At 43.1% G+C, this 16,646-nt stretch overlaps 1 protein-coding gene across 1 annotated transcript in view; it reads right to left on the bottom strand.

Moving 5' to 3' along the window:
• Positions 1-16,024, bottom strand: part of LOC120048978 (multiple PDZ domain protein-like) — a 57,480-nt gene extending 41,456 nt beyond the window's left edge. The window contains exons 1-14 of the mRNA XM_038995241.1: positions 15,989-16,024; positions 14,094-14,255; positions 11,738-11,877; positions 11,094-11,307; positions 9,935-10,063; positions 9,725-9,808; positions 9,436-9,540; positions 8,755-8,857; positions 8,527-8,615; positions 5,694-5,910; positions 3,445-3,525; positions 2,072-2,151; positions 1,589-1,735; positions 628-798 (exon numbers count right to left, since the gene is read on the bottom strand). Of these exons, the coding sequence (XP_038851169.1) occupies positions 628-798; positions 1,589-1,735; positions 2,072-2,151; positions 3,445-3,525; positions 5,694-5,910; positions 8,527-8,615; positions 8,755-8,857; positions 9,436-9,540; positions 9,725-9,808; positions 9,935-10,063; positions 11,094-11,307; positions 11,738-11,877; positions 14,094-14,255; positions 15,989-16,024 (1,758 nt within the window). The remainder of the gene's footprint in view (positions 1-627; positions 799-1,588; positions 1,736-2,071; positions 2,152-3,444; positions 3,526-5,693; positions 5,911-8,526; positions 8,616-8,754; positions 8,858-9,435; positions 9,541-9,724; positions 9,809-9,934; positions 10,064-11,093; positions 11,308-11,737; positions 11,878-14,093; positions 14,256-15,988) is intronic.
• Between the last annotated feature and the right edge of the window lie 622 nt (positions 16,025-16,646).

Genomic DNA, 16,646 nt, shown 5'->3' with positions numbered 1-16,646 from the left:
CTCAAAAATCATCTGAAAGCAGGTTTCCTTTGAAGGTTAACTTTGTGTAGCTCCCTGGCTACTATCTTTTGTATCCCATGCATTGTCACATTTTCTGAGGTATTACTTTAGATGGATTGATGTTAATGAACGGTCAGAGTCCTTCCTAATCCTAAATCTTAATCCTTTATTGTTAGCAGTCTGGAGGCCCGGCAGAGCATTGGACAGACTGTGCTAAAATAATGAGGGTGGATGAGTCAAGTAGGAGGACTTCATGATGTTCATTCCCAATTATATTAGCCATTCAGTATCAAGGGGTGGGGGAAACACTGTTTACTGTGAGCTACTGTATGTCCAGCAGCCACCATTTTATGAAGGCCTTTCTGGCTTTCATTCAGTTTTTAATCACTTCCTGAACAATTAATTTGCTGAAATGACTGCATGATTTGGTTGAAAACAGAGTTGTCCCCAACCATGCATGTTAAATTGCATTATGTGGAGGCTAGTAATTAATGACTATGCAATGCAATGACTATAATAGTAACTCAAAAATTTACCGTTTAAAAAATATGTTCCAATGGTGATGTCAATAGCATATACTATACATGGATATTGTACACGTTTTGTGTATCAGTGTAGGGAAATTACCTTAATTTTAGGTTCAGTGGAAAATTCATCCAACCCTGTTTGGACAGAATCCCTGTCACTCTGAAGGAGAGGGGCGGGCCTACAGCAGGCCATGTAGACACAGACAGGAAGCTCCTTCAGAATCCTCACCACTTCCTTGTGGGTCTCACCAATCAGGGATATTCCATTGACCTGGATGGAGAGGGGTGGACGCACACATCCAATGGTCAACACTCATATTGAGTCAGGCTGGGATTCATACCTTGACAACAAAGTCAAGTCAAGGTATTGGAGTGGCCATCACAAAGCCCTGACCTCAATCCTATTGAAGATTTGTGGGCAGAACTGAAAAAGCGTGTGCGAGCAAGGAGGCCTACAAACCTGACTCAGTTACACCAGCTCTGTCTGGAGGAATAAGCCAAAATTCACCCAACTTATTGTGGGAAGCTTGTGGAAGGCTACCCGAAACGTTTGACCCAAGTTAAACAATTTAAAGGCAATGCTACCAAATACTAATTGAGTGTATGTAAACTTCTGACCCACTGGGAATATGATGAAAGAAATAAAAGCTGAAATAAATCATTCTCTCTACTATTATTCTGACATGTCACATTCTTCAAATAAAGGGGTGATCCTAACTGACCTAAAACAGGGAATTTTTACTAGGATTAAATGTCAGGAATTGTGAAAAACTGAGTTTAAATGTATTTGGCTAAGGTGTAAGTAAACTTCCGACTTCAACTGTATGTCACTCCCGTTGGTTCCTTCCCCAGGCATCATTGTTTCTGTTTCAGTTTCCTGTCTGTGCGTTGTTCGTGTTTCTTGTTTAATTCATTTGTTTATATAATTATGCACTCCCTGAACTTGCTTCCCGACTCCCAGCGCACATCGTTACAGCAGTAAGTAAGTTCCAGGCTAACTGTTGTTCACCAGGGGTGTATTCATTTCGCCGATTCAATATGCTATTGGCGGTGTCCCTTACCTCGAGCAGTTCGTCCCCACTGATGAGTTTCCCACAGCGGCCCACTGGCCCCTCGGGCAGGACAGAGCGGATGTAGTGGTGCCCGTTGTTGGCCTCCAGACTGATACCCAGACCACTGCTCTCACTGAACTTCTCCACCTGGGCAATCTGGCACAACAGGTGGATACAGCTCAGTTGGCATGAAAATAAAAACTTTTTTTTTTCAGAAAATCACGCTTTCACACATTTTTTTCAATTTTCCTTTCACAGTCAGCATTACATTTACATAGTGTGTCAATATGGTTGGTTAGTTTTTTTTCTGACCAATGTTTTGACATTTTCCATTGATGACAAATACAACAGTGTTTTTATTCTGCAAACAGTGCATGTCCATCCATAAAATGCCAAAAGAATGTGTATAAAACAGGAAAAAATAGAACTACAGTATGTATCATTAAGTAGAGACAAACTAGGCTTGGGTGAATGTTTCTTCTGTTTACTAACCTCTACTTTGTTGCTGGGGCCGAGCGTCTCCTGCCACTTCTTCATCAGCTCCAACTCTTCATCCTCTGTTAGCTTTGCTTCTTAAAAACAGCAATATAATATGGACTTAAATAGAATATGAAGTTTAAATTACATTCAGCCAACTGCCGTGTGCTACATGATTACAACGAAATGACTCATACTGTTATCTTAGCTCCTTAAAACACAGAAATATAATACTAACCTAATTAAAACGTAACTATGAAACCAACAGACAGTCACACGCCAAGACAGTTGTGAAGAGGGCACGACAAAACCTATTCCCCCTCAGGAGACGGAAAAATGTTGGCATGGGTCCTCAGATCCTCAAAAGGTTCTACAGCTGCACCATCGAGAGCATCCTGACTGGTTGCATCACTGCCTGGTATGGCAACTGCTCGGTCTCCGACCACAAGGCACTACAGAGGGTAGTGCGAACGGCCCAGTACATCACTGGGGCCAATCTTCCTACCATCCAGGACCTCTATACCAGGCGGTGTCAGAGGAAGGCCCTAAAAATTGTCAATGACTCCAGCCACCCTAGTCATAGATTGTTCTCTCTGCTACCACACGGCAAGCAGGACCGGAGTGCCAAGTCTAGGTCCAAGAGGCTTCTAAACAGCTTCTATCCCCAAGCCATAAGACTCCTGAACATCTAATCAAATGGCTACCCAGACTATTTGCATTGCCCCTTTTACACCACGGCTACTCTGTTGTTATCATCTATGCATAGTCACTTTAATAACTCTACCTACATGTATATATTACCTCAACGAACCAGTGCCCCCGCACATTGACTCTGTACCGGTACCCCCCTGTATATAGTCTCGCTATTGTTATTTTACCGCTGCTCTCTAATTACTTGTTACTTTAATTTCTTATTCTTATCCGTATTTTTTTAACTGCATGACTAAATGACTCACAGCAAGCGGTAGGCTACAGTTAGACAACTCCAAACGCACTACTTGAAAGAGTACTTTAAGAATCACTTCAAAGGCATCGTTCATCTGCCCTTTTATGCAATAAAAACAACATACAGACCCTTATGCTCTTCATGCACAGTCTATAGTCCATCTGTAGATGCTCAACAAACTATCAGCAGAATATCAAAAACAGGTCAACAACATTCTATTGAATTACAATAGGAAAAACATCTATAGACATTCATTGATAGTTTGTTGAGCATCTACAGATGGACTATCCGAATAAAGGGCTACTGAAAATCTCTTGAAATACACCGTAGCCTAAAACCAATCATCGCAACAGTAGCATATTTTAAAACAGATTGCGATCCATTATCTCTACCGCTGTACTTAGTAAAGGATCCCAGATAACAGGGGGGTGGATTGACTTACCGTCTCTGGTGTTCTTAGTTAACTGATCCTTCACAGTGGAGACATCCGATTCCCCACTCAATGCCTGGTACTGTTTCTCACCTGCACCGGAGTACACAATACAAACAGATTAATACACACATACACACACAACACACTTGTAGAGCTCTTGGTTAAGTCATCTTGCTCCCAGCCCGAAACATGATGGCTATGATGTCATGGGTTGTGCATTGTGTCTTGTATGGTTAATAAACACATACACACACACTCACAGACACATATCGCAGAAACATGTGTAGAAGTCTGCTTTAGTTCCTCCTGGTTCCAGCTTTGAACATGCTGGCTATGTCGTTACGGGTTGTGTTATTATTGGCAGTATGCGTGAGTCTGCGTAAGCCTGTGTGTGTGTGTGCGCGCACGTGCGTGTGTGTGTGTGCATGCACGTGTGTGTATGTGTTGTAATGCATTTTCCTACGCCTACGGTTCTTATGACGCTGGCCCAATTACAGGCTAAATGAGTTCAGGGTTTCCAAAGCAGGGCGGAGGGCGCTGCCTTCTAAATCTGGAGCTGTGGTTGTGGTGAGAGGGTTTAAGTAGAAGTCCCTTTCCCATCCTAACACAGAAGGAGGCCATTCAAGTAGGGCATAGTTGTGGTATGTGTACTGTCGTCAAGTGGGCACAGCCCTGCAGCGTCACCAGGGATGTGATCAGGGGTTGTATGTATCAAGCTTCTCAGAATATATGTGTATTGGTCAAGGATCTGGTTTTCCCTGTCCATGTAACCTTAATCATTGTCATCTAAAAGGCAAAACTGATCCTAAATCAGCACTCTGAGAAACTTGATGCATACAGCACCAGGCCTACATAGAAATCAGGTAAATCTGGATTTTGGCTAGGGTATAGGTCCATTTCAATCATGTATGAATGAAGGATAATGTCAGAGTACGATCTCCTGTGCCCTTGAGCAAGGCACCCTAATAGCTCCTGTGGAGCTACTCTGGATAAGAGCGTCTGCTAAATGACTAACGTAAATGTATATGGAATAAAAATGTGTTTTGCTTGACTATAGACTACTGTTATAGGAGGTATTTGTGACTGTTAATCAAAGATGCAGTTGCCATGGCAGGATCATTAGGGCACGCCACGGAAAACATTTAAAGCACTTTGTGTTTTTTTATTTTTTATTGGACAAATCCAGGTAGTCTAGAGCTGACCCCATTTAGTCGACTGGTTGATTGTTTGGTCGACCGAGATTTCTTTAATCGAGCAGTCAGTCGCAATTTTGTTTTTCATGGTGCACAAGACACCTGTCTGATTCACGCCTGTCTGAGTAGACTAATCCATTGCGGAGGCCGTGGGGATGACACAGTCCATCACTCTAAGACATGTGCTACTGAAATTGTATTTGGTTATATTACGTAAGAACAATGGCGCAACATTAATACAAATAATATTAGTTTATAACAAATGCGCTTTCTCCGGCATTGGACAGCGGTCGCTGTCCGCAGTTCTGAAACATCAGTGCGCTGTTGAATTGGCGCCTTTTCCTAGACCATGTAGCTCTGTGCATAATAGCAAAGTTAACCAGCATATTGATGTTGAGAACGATAAGAAATAAGACAGATTCTGCTTCTGTTCCCTGTTTGAGTGTTTGGTTAATAGCCTACTGATTCCGTGAGCTCCAAGCCTCATGCAACCACAACATGTCGTAATAAAGTAATTTCCCAAATTCTGCTGTATTTAACATTTGCTATGCTGTAGTAAAGTATTTACACTTTTTTGTTTGTTAGAAAAGCCTCAGAAATGGCTGTAATTATGTTGCAGCTTCAGCATCACAGACTGTGTGATAAACACTATTGATGTTCTGTGGTGGTTGCTGCAGCAGGGAGGAGAGCTGTAAAAATATATATAAATAACACAGCGTAGCGAGTCTGAGCCGGGCCCAGCACAATCCAATCAATTTTGGTCGTACTCCATCTAAAGTAATTTGTGTTTCTTCATTATTTCATCAAACAGCGTGCTTAAAGCATCAGACAAACTCAGTGCATATAGCTGATTTTTGATTTCATTAAAACACATAAGGTGTGTCTATATATGGAAAAATACACGTTGACAAATTTTGACCAATCGGTCGAAAGAACAGACAACTCTTGGTCGATCAAGATTTTTTGGGGTCGGGGACAGCCCTAAGGTAGTCTCTCCCTGTTTCAGTCCATTTTCTTCCATTCCGTGCCTAATGAACACGGCCCATGCCCTTTGTCCACTGGTACCTTGAGCGGTGGTGTCCACAACATCTGTTCTCTCCAGTGTGGGGTCTCGGCCCCCTGGGGTTGGTGGAAGTACGATCACACTGGGCACCACAGTGGGTGGGATGTCCTCTGGACGGAAGCCACTTCTGACCAGCTTCAGGTGTACCGTCTGGCCCGTGTGTCTCAGCACCTCCACGGCCTGCTGGTTGGTGTAGCCCTGGATATTCATTCCGTCCACCTGCAGGCGGCGATCATTCATGTAAAGATTATTGATATATCATAGAGTTGGATAGAGGGCTCTTCTTTGCATCTTTGCCATTATGGCTTCTGTGCCAGCATGGTCATTGTCATTGAGGGCTTTGTCCATGCTAAAACAGACTTTGTGCCACATGAGCCATCTATCCAAGTCAATAGGACAGCACACAAACAGGCAGGCAAGCACACAGACACATACACACCCATACACACAGGCTGCCACACAGGCAGACACACAGGCAGACACACACCCATACACACAGGCAGACACACACCCATACACACAGGCAGACACACACCCATACACACAGGCAGACACACAGGCAGACACACATAAATGATCGCAACCAACAGACAAACATACATCACAAATAGAAAACAAATCATGATTGAAGATTTGCTCATGCTTCAAATCAGGGTGTAACACAGAACGGGTATTGTATTCATTGTATTTGCTCAATTTAGCGTGATGATTGGAACAGCATCTCAATACCCATTCAAGAAACAACACTTAAAATAATAGCTCTCCACTGAAGCTAAATTATTCAAATGTGGGGCCTTACTCTCCCCACATGATCTAAATCAGTGGTTCCCAAACTTTTTATAGTCCCGTACCCCTTCAAACATTCAACCTCCAGCTGCATACCCCCTCTAGCACCAGGGTCAGCGCACTCTCAAATGTTGTTTTTTGCCATCATTGTAAGCCTGCCACACACATACTATATGATACATTTATTAAACATAAGAATGAGTGTGAGATTTTGTCACAACACGGCTTGTGGAAAGTGACAAAGAGCTCTTATAGGACCAGGGCACAAATAATAATATAATGATAATCAATAATTTTGCTCTTTATTTAACCATCTTACATATAAAACCTTATTTGTTCCTTGAAAATGGTGAATACATCACCACAGGTAAATGACAATGGTGTGCTTGAAAGGATGCACATTTAGTTTCATGCTAGTGAGGGCCGATAATCCACTCTCACATAGGTACGTGGTTGCAAACGGCATCAGTGTTTTAACAGCGCGATTTGCCAAGGTAGGATACTCTGAGCACAGCCCAATCCAGAACTCTGGCAGTGGCTTCTGATTAAATTCAATTTTCACAGAACCGCTTGTTGCAATTTCGATGGGGCTCTCTTGTTCAGATATCGTTAAGTGGACTGGAGGCAGGGCATGAAAGGGATAACGAATCCAGTTGTTTGTGTCATCTGTTTCGGGAAAGTACCTGCGTAATTGCGCACCCAACTGCTTCGCTATATCACATTTGGCATTGTCCGTAAGCTTGAGTTCATTTGCAAACAAAAAAATCATACAAAAATGGAAAGACCTGTGTGTTGTCCTTGTTAATGCAGACAGAGAAGAGCTCCAACTTCTTAATAATTGCCTCATTTTGTCCCACACATTGAATATAGTTGCGGAGAGTCCCTGTAATCCTAGATTCAGATCATTCAGGCAAGAAAAAACATCACCCAGATAGGCCAGTCATGTGAGAAACTCCTCATCATGCAAGCGGTAAGACAAGTGAAAATTATGGTCAGAAAACTTCAAGCTTGTCTCTCAATTCAAAAAAACATGTCAATACTTTGCCCCTTGATAACCAGCGCACTTCTGTATGTTGTAAAAGCGTTACATGGTCGCTGCCCATATTAGTGCAGAAAATACACGAAAGTTCAGGGGCCTTGCTTTAACAAAGTTAACCATTTTCACTGTAGTGTCCAAAACGTCTTTCAAGCTGTCAGGCATTCCCTTGGCAGCAAGAACCTCTCGGTGGATGCTGCAGTGTACCCAAGTGGCGTTGGGAGCAACTGCTTGCACGCGCGTTACCACTCCACTATGTCTCCCTGCCGCGGCTTTTGTGCCATCAGTACAGATACCAACATGAGCAGCAGCTATGTTTGGCTACATACGGACCGTTAGTGGAATTCCCGCGAGAGAGTAACGGTTAGTGTGATTGGATGTTAATTATTTGACTAGGTTACCTGTATTTGACATTGTGTTGTTATTTCGCTGAACACTAGATGGTTTAATAAAATTTTGGGCAGTGAAACGAGGCTACTCAGCCGAGACAAAAAACTCACCCAAATGTATAACTAATATAAATGGACTGTTTGAAAATGTGATTTTATGTGAATCACATTTTTATTTGGCGTACCCCCGACAGCATTGCGCATGCCCCAGTTTGGGAATACCTGATCTAAATAGATAAAGCTCCAAATGATTCAAAATGAGAGATACCCCTGCACACTTTATTTCATACTTTGGAATGGAATTTAAATGTCATTTCATATTATTCAAAAAGTTGAGGATTGTGGCCTAGGGTGGTCTAGCGGTTAGGGCTGCTGCCTTCAGCACACAGAAACGGTGTTGGCATAGGTTTGAATTCTGCCTACTGCACATCCTCTATCTTTCCCCACTGTCAACTTCTCTCTCTCTATCTGTTCAATAAAGTCAGAACTATATCTGTTCAATAAAGTCAGAACTATATCTGATCAATAAAGTCCGAACTCTATCTGTTCAACAAAGTCAGAAATCTATCTGTCTGTTCAATAAAGTCAGAAAGGTCCGTAAACATATATAAAATAGACACTTACGGCTATGATCTGGTCCCCAACATGGATGCGGCCATCTTGCTCTACTGCACTGTCTTTAGTTATACTTTTCACAAAAATACCAGAGGGCTCTGAAAATAGACACAATGACAATGTGTGGATAACATTCATGAAACAAGCAGAATCCTTTATACAGTACAAGAGACATCCTTTAACTGAATCTGCAGTAAATAAAACAAAAGTCTATTAAACAGCACTGCAAAATCTTACCGGAATTCTTGTCCCCCACATAGCCGGCGATAGTGATTCCCAGACCCTGGGCGTTCTTGGTCAGCCCGACGTCGAACGATTCAGCCTCCTCTTCCTCATAGCCCTGTGAAAAGACAGAGGAAGAGTGAGTCAGCTTCTACATTCTACAAAATGGCCTACAGAGAGCACAGTAGAGGGGGCGAGTCGCGGGGGCCAATTGTTACCAATTTACCAACAAGCATTCCTCACCTATGTATTCACACTGTCAGCCAGATGAGTTGTTATTTATTTTATGAATCAAGCATCAAGGTTATGGAGACTGAATATACTGTCTAGTTTGGGAGAGTGAGTCATGGAACTCATTCATATGTTGATAAGGGTAAAGGCTAATACTGCTTGATAATGGACAGAGAATTCCAGTTCTAAGCCTTTCGGAAAATGGTGACTTCTGAGGCTGAGTCACAGATGATGTCACGCGTCACAAATTATACTCACTGGATCCCTGAGACGAAGAGAGATGGAGGAAAAAAAGAATCATGGGCCCTCTATGGTGGACAGCTGTGTCCTATGTAAATATTCTATTTTTATTCAACTAACCGAATAAAACCACCCCAATCCTCCACCCCCCCCCCCCCCTACCCACCCACCCAACCAGCAACCCAACCACACCTCTGCTGTACAGAGAACATGTGCATGTCGTACCTGTTGCTCTGTGACAGTGGGCAACGGCATTGGGACGGTGGAGGTCTCCTCTGGAGGGCCTCTGGTGATGACCAGCTTCACTCTGTTACCACACTGCCTCAGGACCTGGACCAATCACAATACAATTGATATCAGCACTAGACAATAACCAGTGTACTTGTCCCTGAGGGCTTTACTGGAAAGAACTATAGACAAATTAGGACAAAGGGGATACAATTTAGACGTTTTTGTCAAGTCTCAGACAAGTCTCATTATCAGTAGTCAATTCAATACAAGACTGTCTTAGTACCTGAGCCACCTGCTCACTGCCCATGCCATAAAGGTCAGTGTCCCCAATCGTGAGGATGTGGTCCCCACTGTGCAGACGCCCATCCTAAGGACAAAGTACAGTAGGAAAGTCATTGGTTATTACTAGTAGGTATATCTTCCAAAAACCAAGCTTTCTGCTTTCACATCCTCTAAATACCAATATGTGGTGCATCCATGACATTTAAGTCACCTGATCAGCGATGCCTCCAGGCAGGATGGTTTTGACAATGACACCGGTGTTCTTTCCTCCCACAATGCCAAAGCCCAGGCCTGTCCCGTCGTTGACCAGCTCGATGGTCTCTACATGATTCCAGTGGGCCTAAGGAGGGACACAGAGAGTGAGGGTCAGATATGGACCTCAAAACATAAATTCCAGGATGCATACTATATATAGGGTGTAACCCTCAGGGCAAACGAGAGGTTGGCCGCAAGGAGAACAACAAGGACTAATGAATAGGAAATGAAGCAACATCATTCCAGAAACCACCTGCAAGGAAAGAACAACAAGGACCACAATGGAGATACACTCTTTAGTCCCCTTGCTCTACTAGGAACTAAAATGAATAAGTTAAAGAGATTCTCCAGTACTATTGTATACATTTTAGCCAGTAGTTCTGAACGTAGCACTCACGACCCAAAAGTGGTCCCCGAAAATTGCGTACTACGTCACATATGTGTAGATATGTGCACCACGTCATTGCCCTCTCTCTCTCTCTCGCTCTGCTGTGTGTGCATCATGTGCCTCTTGCTAGCTGTCACTCAAGTGGCAAGAGGCTGAAGCTCATTGGTTGAACTCAAATTGCTAAGGGGATGGCCCACACGGGGGAAAATGAAGGGGAAATGGCGCAGCAGAGCTTCCAGAAACACAGTCGCTTTCAAAAGAGGGATTTCGTTTGACGTAAGACAAACGACCTATGAGCAGACGTTTGACGTCTGCTCATAGATTATGCATGTATGAACTACACATTGACACATCCAGCCCAAAATGGGAGGTAAAAAAAAAAAAAATGTAGTCAACAAAGCATGTCTAAGTAAGTGCTCAAAGACAGAATTTGAATATTGTGGTGTGTGTGTGTTCCCCAGTGAGCTAACATTATACAACTGTCTGTTTATGAGGGGTGGATTTGTTTCTGTTTGTTCCTCATCACACTAGAGTGGTCATGCATGACACTAGCTTCCCTGGGAATGTGGGACACCATAGTGTGTGTGTGTGTACAGAATGTGAATGTGTTCATGTTTGTGCATATGTACAGAATGTGAGTGTGTTCATGTTTGTGTGTATATGTGTGTGCTAGTGTGTTTATGTATGTGTATGCTTCCACAGGCCTCTGTGTGTGCACTCCCCTCACCGCGCTGGAGTGGGCAGACAGGGTGCTGGCAGCAGAGGGCGTGCGGGACACCACGGGGCTGGCCAGCTGAGGGATGGGTCCTCTGGCCACAGTAAGCTGCACACGCTCAGACGCTCTCTGCAGGATGCCTATGGCCTGCTGGTGGGTCACTGTCTGGTCCAGGGGCTGACCGTTTATGGCCAAGATCTGGTCTGTCTCCTTCAGATTCCCATCGCTGTGGGAACAGGATGATGCTCATTGATTTGTTTATTATTTATATTGGTAAACTGCTTTGAGATAAAACATGTATTTTGTGAGGGAAACATGTAATGTACTCTGGTCAAACATAGTTCATGAGGATGTGTCCTCAGTGTAACAAAGTCCATTCTTGAATAGTAGATTGTCAACAGCTGATTTTCTGATGGGCAAGAAAGTCTTAGAACTGTGAATAATCTCACTGTATAAAAAAGATGCAGGTCGAAAAAGACATGGGTCATTAGTCACCAACTATGGTTTTGGGGAGATACTAACACATTAGATAATCAACTGTTGACCTAGTGGCCAAAACTGGGAAAAAACTGGGCCAAAACGGAGTTTCTGGTTATAATGACATCATTTCAACCAGATCTATCCGCTGGGGATGACCCTTATTAACTTTCCCATACCAGTGGGCCACGCTCCCGGGCTGGATCTCCTGGACGAAGATGCCCAGCTCCCCGCGGTTCTCACTCCTCAGACCAACCACGCTGAAGCCTAGGCCCCCAGACAGCGGCTTCACCAGCTCCATGTGTGTCACGTAGCGCCCCTAGACACAAACACACAAACACACGGGCGCACACACTCAGCATTAGCACTCCCCTTACCCCCTCTCACAACAGCATCAAAGACATACTCTCTCCTCTGAAGTCTATTTGAAGTCACTCAAGAGTGTGTAGTGTAGCGTGCACTTGTCTTGGAATGTCTTTGAATATTTAGCTAGCTTGACTGTGAGTGTAACCAGCCTTGCTTATGATTATCAAGAGATATTTCTGGAGATATTTCTACAGAAATAGTACCAACCGCCAGCATTTGTGCAAAAGTCAAGTCAGATTAGAAACAAAAACTTTATAACGAAATATGTGCCTCTTAATAATTGCAGCCTCGAGAAAATATACAGTGCTGTGAAAAAGTATTTGCCTCAACGTTCGCATATTTTTGATACGGAATGTTATCAGATCTTCAACCAAAACCTAATATTAGATAAAGGGAACCTGAGTGAACAAATAACACAACAATTACATACTTATTTAATTTATTTCATGAACAAAGTTATACAACACCCAATGCCCCTGTGTGAAAAAGGAATTGCCCCCTTACACTCAATAACTGGTTGGACCACCTTTAGCTGCAATGACTGCAACTAAACACTTCCTGTAGTTGTTGATCAGTCTCTCAAGTTGCTGTGGAGGAATTTTGGCCAACTCTTCCATGCAGAACTGCTATAACTTAGCGATATTTGTGGGTTTTCAAGCATGAACTGATCGTTTCAAGTCCTGCCACAACATCTCAATTGAGATTAGGTCTGGACTAGTCCATTCCAAATTGTTTATTTTCAGCCCTTTTCACGTAGACTTGATTGTGTCTTTTGGATCATTGTCTTGCTGCATGACCCAGCTGCACTTCAACTTCAGCTCACAGACGGATGGCCTGACATTCTCCTGTAGTATTCTCTGATATAGGTCCTGGACGACTTGTCGCCCAAAAAGTTATACTTTTGAATCATCTGTCCATAGAACATTCTTCCAAGAGTCTTGATGATCATCCAGGTGCTTCCAGGTGCTTTTTGGCAAACTTGAGTGAACTTTTTGGATGACAAGGGTCCCATTATGCATGGTGAAAACCAAACACTCCACAGTAAGAACCTCATACCAACGATGAAGCATGGTGGTGGTAGTGTGATGGTTTGGTATGCTTTGCTGCCTCAGGACCTGGACGACTTGCACACACATTACACGTTTATTCCCTAGTTGATCCTGCCCTGCGTTGATTGTCGTAGGAAGAAAATGCCGACATGCAAACAGCGAGCTGGTTTATAAATGTGCACATTATTATGTGCAGAAACATAAAAAAAGAAACTGAGGCACAGAATATGGACCCACAAATGGTTTGGCAGACCAATACAACATGGACGTATATTCTACAGAGGGAATTGGAGGTGAAAACTTTTAATATTAAAAAGGAAGCTGCATTCTCTCCACAGCGCCACCAATCTGTCTCCATTACCTTGGTCCACACGGTGCGTGTTGGGTCGTCACTAGTTACCACATCCACAAAGTCATAATTATGGCTAAACCCCACCTATTTCTAAAATGTATCTTCTTAAAATCTGATTTCAAATCTAACCTTAACCACACTGCAAACCTTGTGCCTAAACTTAAATTAAATCAAGTTTGATTTAATTAAATCAATCATTGATTTTTACGATATAGCCAATTTTGACTCTGTGGCTGTGGCAACTAGTGATAACCTGCGTGTTGTTGTTGCTTTTCTCTTCTCCATCATTGTTTTGGTCTCACTTGCTGAGTGCTCACTGGCTTTTGGCAGTAGTCCTTGTCCAATCGCGTCGTAGGACTGCTAATACTACAAGACGCAAAACCAAAATGTCAGAAAATTATCTGGACCTCCGACAGGAGTCTAGAGAATCCTTGACCCACTCAAACTACGCGAGTCCCGACGTACTGATCCTAGCCCAAGCTCATAGGATTTCCTTCCCTTCATGAAAATTAGTCTGGGATGGCAAAAATGTGGCAAATTCGTGACGAAATCGTGTAGTGTATGCCCAGCATTACAGCATTGGGTCAGTAACTGAAAAGATGCTGGTTCGAATACCAGAGCGGACAAGGTGAAAAATCTGTCGATGTGCCCTTGAGCAAGCCACTTAACCCTAATTTGCTCCAGGGGCACTGTACTACTAAAACAATACATTTCACCGCACCTATCTGGTGTACGTGACAATTAAACACATTTTTTGGTTTTCTTTACCTGAGCCATGGAGCGAATGATGTGCTCAAACTCCTCAGGAGACGGCTTCCCATTGATCTGTGTACCAGTGGAGGATTCTGGGTTGGCAAGATGGCTGCCATTGGCATGGGCTGCTGTGTAGCATTCACTCAGGTCATCGCCAAATGTTGTTGTGACACCATCCTGAAACCATTCATGGAAATACAGTCAACAAGGGATGCATTCGAGACCGCAGGGTTGTGCAACATTTTGATATAGGCAATCTTGAACTGTGTAAACTCTGTAAACTGTGTAAATTCTGTATGAAAGACATCAGCTGCTAAAAACTGTGGCTGTAATAGTTTGAATTTGTGGCAGTTGTTTGATTATCACACACTGTAATCAAGAACCGGTAGGAATTATACATCTAGCCAGAAACAGACTTAATCCAAAAAAGTACAGTTCTATTTTGGGATATATCAACTAGGGTTGCAAAGGGTTGGAAACGTTCCGGTAAATTTCCGGAATTTTTCCGGAAATTTTCCATAGGAAGTTAAGCCCTGGAATTTGGGGAATTTTGCTTAAATTCATTTAAAAAAAGTTAGCTTATAACAGTGAACCTTTTTTGTGGGATACACATAAGGCAATTCTAGGTATTGTGGCATATTTAGGTTAAACTATCCCCAATTCAATGGAATTGCAACCCTCTGCATGCACAGTGCATTCTTCCATCACATGTACAGTGCACTCTTCCATCACATGTACAGCTGATTCTGAAGATCTTGCACACTAATGAGATGCTATTGAGCCCACACTCCTACACTGTCTGGGCCAAGGACTAAATGCTTTCTGGTAAATTTAGATTACAATACTGGGTGGGGTGAATATTTTATATGACATACATGATTTTTTGTTAACTAGTAAATAGTAGCCCACAGCAAAGTATGTTTAAATCATTTCTAACTTGTTAACTATTTTTCCTAGGTAGTTTTTGCTACCATGTGGGTTTTAGCTTGCTTGAGCCTTCTAACTGAGGAGTGTTAATTCACCTGTTTCCATACATGTTTCATTTTGAAATATTTATCTTACAAAGGAGTTGTTTAATCTAACTGCTTAACTATTTATTTGTACATGGAATTATATTTGGGGGTTTTGACAATTTTTTCCCTAATCTTTACAGGAAAATGCCACGGGCACTATCTGATGTGTGGAGCCATTTCACTGCAGCTAACATAGAAGGAAAAGCTGTGTACATTTGCAAATACTGTGCTAAATCATATGTGAAGAATGCAACAAAGATTCAGGGTCATCTGGCCAAGTGCATAAAGTTCCCTCAGCGCTCACAACAAGCAACCTCTGACAAAAGTCCCTCTACTTCTATTCGAGGTGAAAATTATGAATCAGACACCTTATCGATAGCAACAGCTCATGGTCCTCCTGGAATCAGAAGTTTTTGTTGACTCAATGGAGGAGCGTAGTCAGAGAAATGCTGATGAATGTCCTGCTCGAGTTATGTATGCAACTGGTTCACCTCTGATGCTCACAGGCAATGTGTATTGGAATAATTTCTGAATGTTCTTTGCCCAGCATACACCCCTCCAACCAGACATGCTTTATCTACTCATTTTCTGGATGCAGAGTTCAACAGAGTTCAAGTGAAGGTCAAGCAAATCATAGAGAAAGCAGACTGTATTGCAATCATCTCTGATGGGTGGTCGAATGTTCGTGGGCAAGGAATAATTAACTACATCATCTCTACCCCTCAACCAGTATTCTACAAGAGCACAGACACAAGCGACAACAGACACATCGGTCTCTACATTACAAATGAGCTGAACGCAGTCATCAATGACCTTGGACCACAGAAGGTATTTGTACTGGTGACAGACAATGCTGTGAACATGAAGGCTGCTTGGTCTAAAGTGGAGGAGTCCTACCCTCACAGCATACCCATGGCTGTTCTGCTCATGCATTGAATCTGCTCCTCAAGGACATCATGGCACTGAAAACAAAGGATACACTCTACAAGAGAGGCAAGGAAATGGTTAGGTATGTGAAGGGTCATCAAGTTATAGCAGCAATCTACCTCACCAAGCAAAGTGAGAAGAATAAGAGCACCACATTGAAGCTGCCCAGCAACACCCGTTGGGGTGGTGTTGTCATCATGTTTGACAGTCTCCTGGAGGGGAAGGAGTCTCTCCAAGAAAGTCTGACCCAAGTCTCTCCCCATCAAGAGGATCCTCCTGGATGATGTATTTTGGGAGAGAGTGGTAAGCAGCCTGAAACTCCTGAAACATATAGCAGTAGCCATTGCACGGATTGAGGGAGACAATGCCATCCTGTCTGATGTTCAGAATCTGCTTGCAGAAGAAATCCTTACTGCCGTGCCCACTTCACTGTTGCTCCAAGCAGAGGAAACTGCAGTTCTGAAATACATCAAAAAGCGTGAATACTTCTGCCTGAAGCCCATACACGCTGCAGCGTACATGTTGGACTCCTGGCAAGAGCATCCTGTCTAATGCAGAGATCAACAAGGCCTATGGTGTCATCACTCCCGTGTCTCGCCACCTTGGCCTGGATTAGGGAAAGGTTCTT

Source organism: Salvelinus namaycush, chromosome 6, assembly GCF_016432855.1.
Source record: "Salvelinus namaycush isolate Seneca chromosome 6, SaNama_1.0, whole genome shotgun sequence".
NCBI lineage: Eukaryota > Metazoa > Chordata > Actinopteri > Salmoniformes > Salmonidae > Salvelinus > Salvelinus namaycush.
The sequence above is the reverse complement of the archived record's forward strand: the minus strand, read 5'-3'. Positions and strand labels throughout refer to the sequence as shown.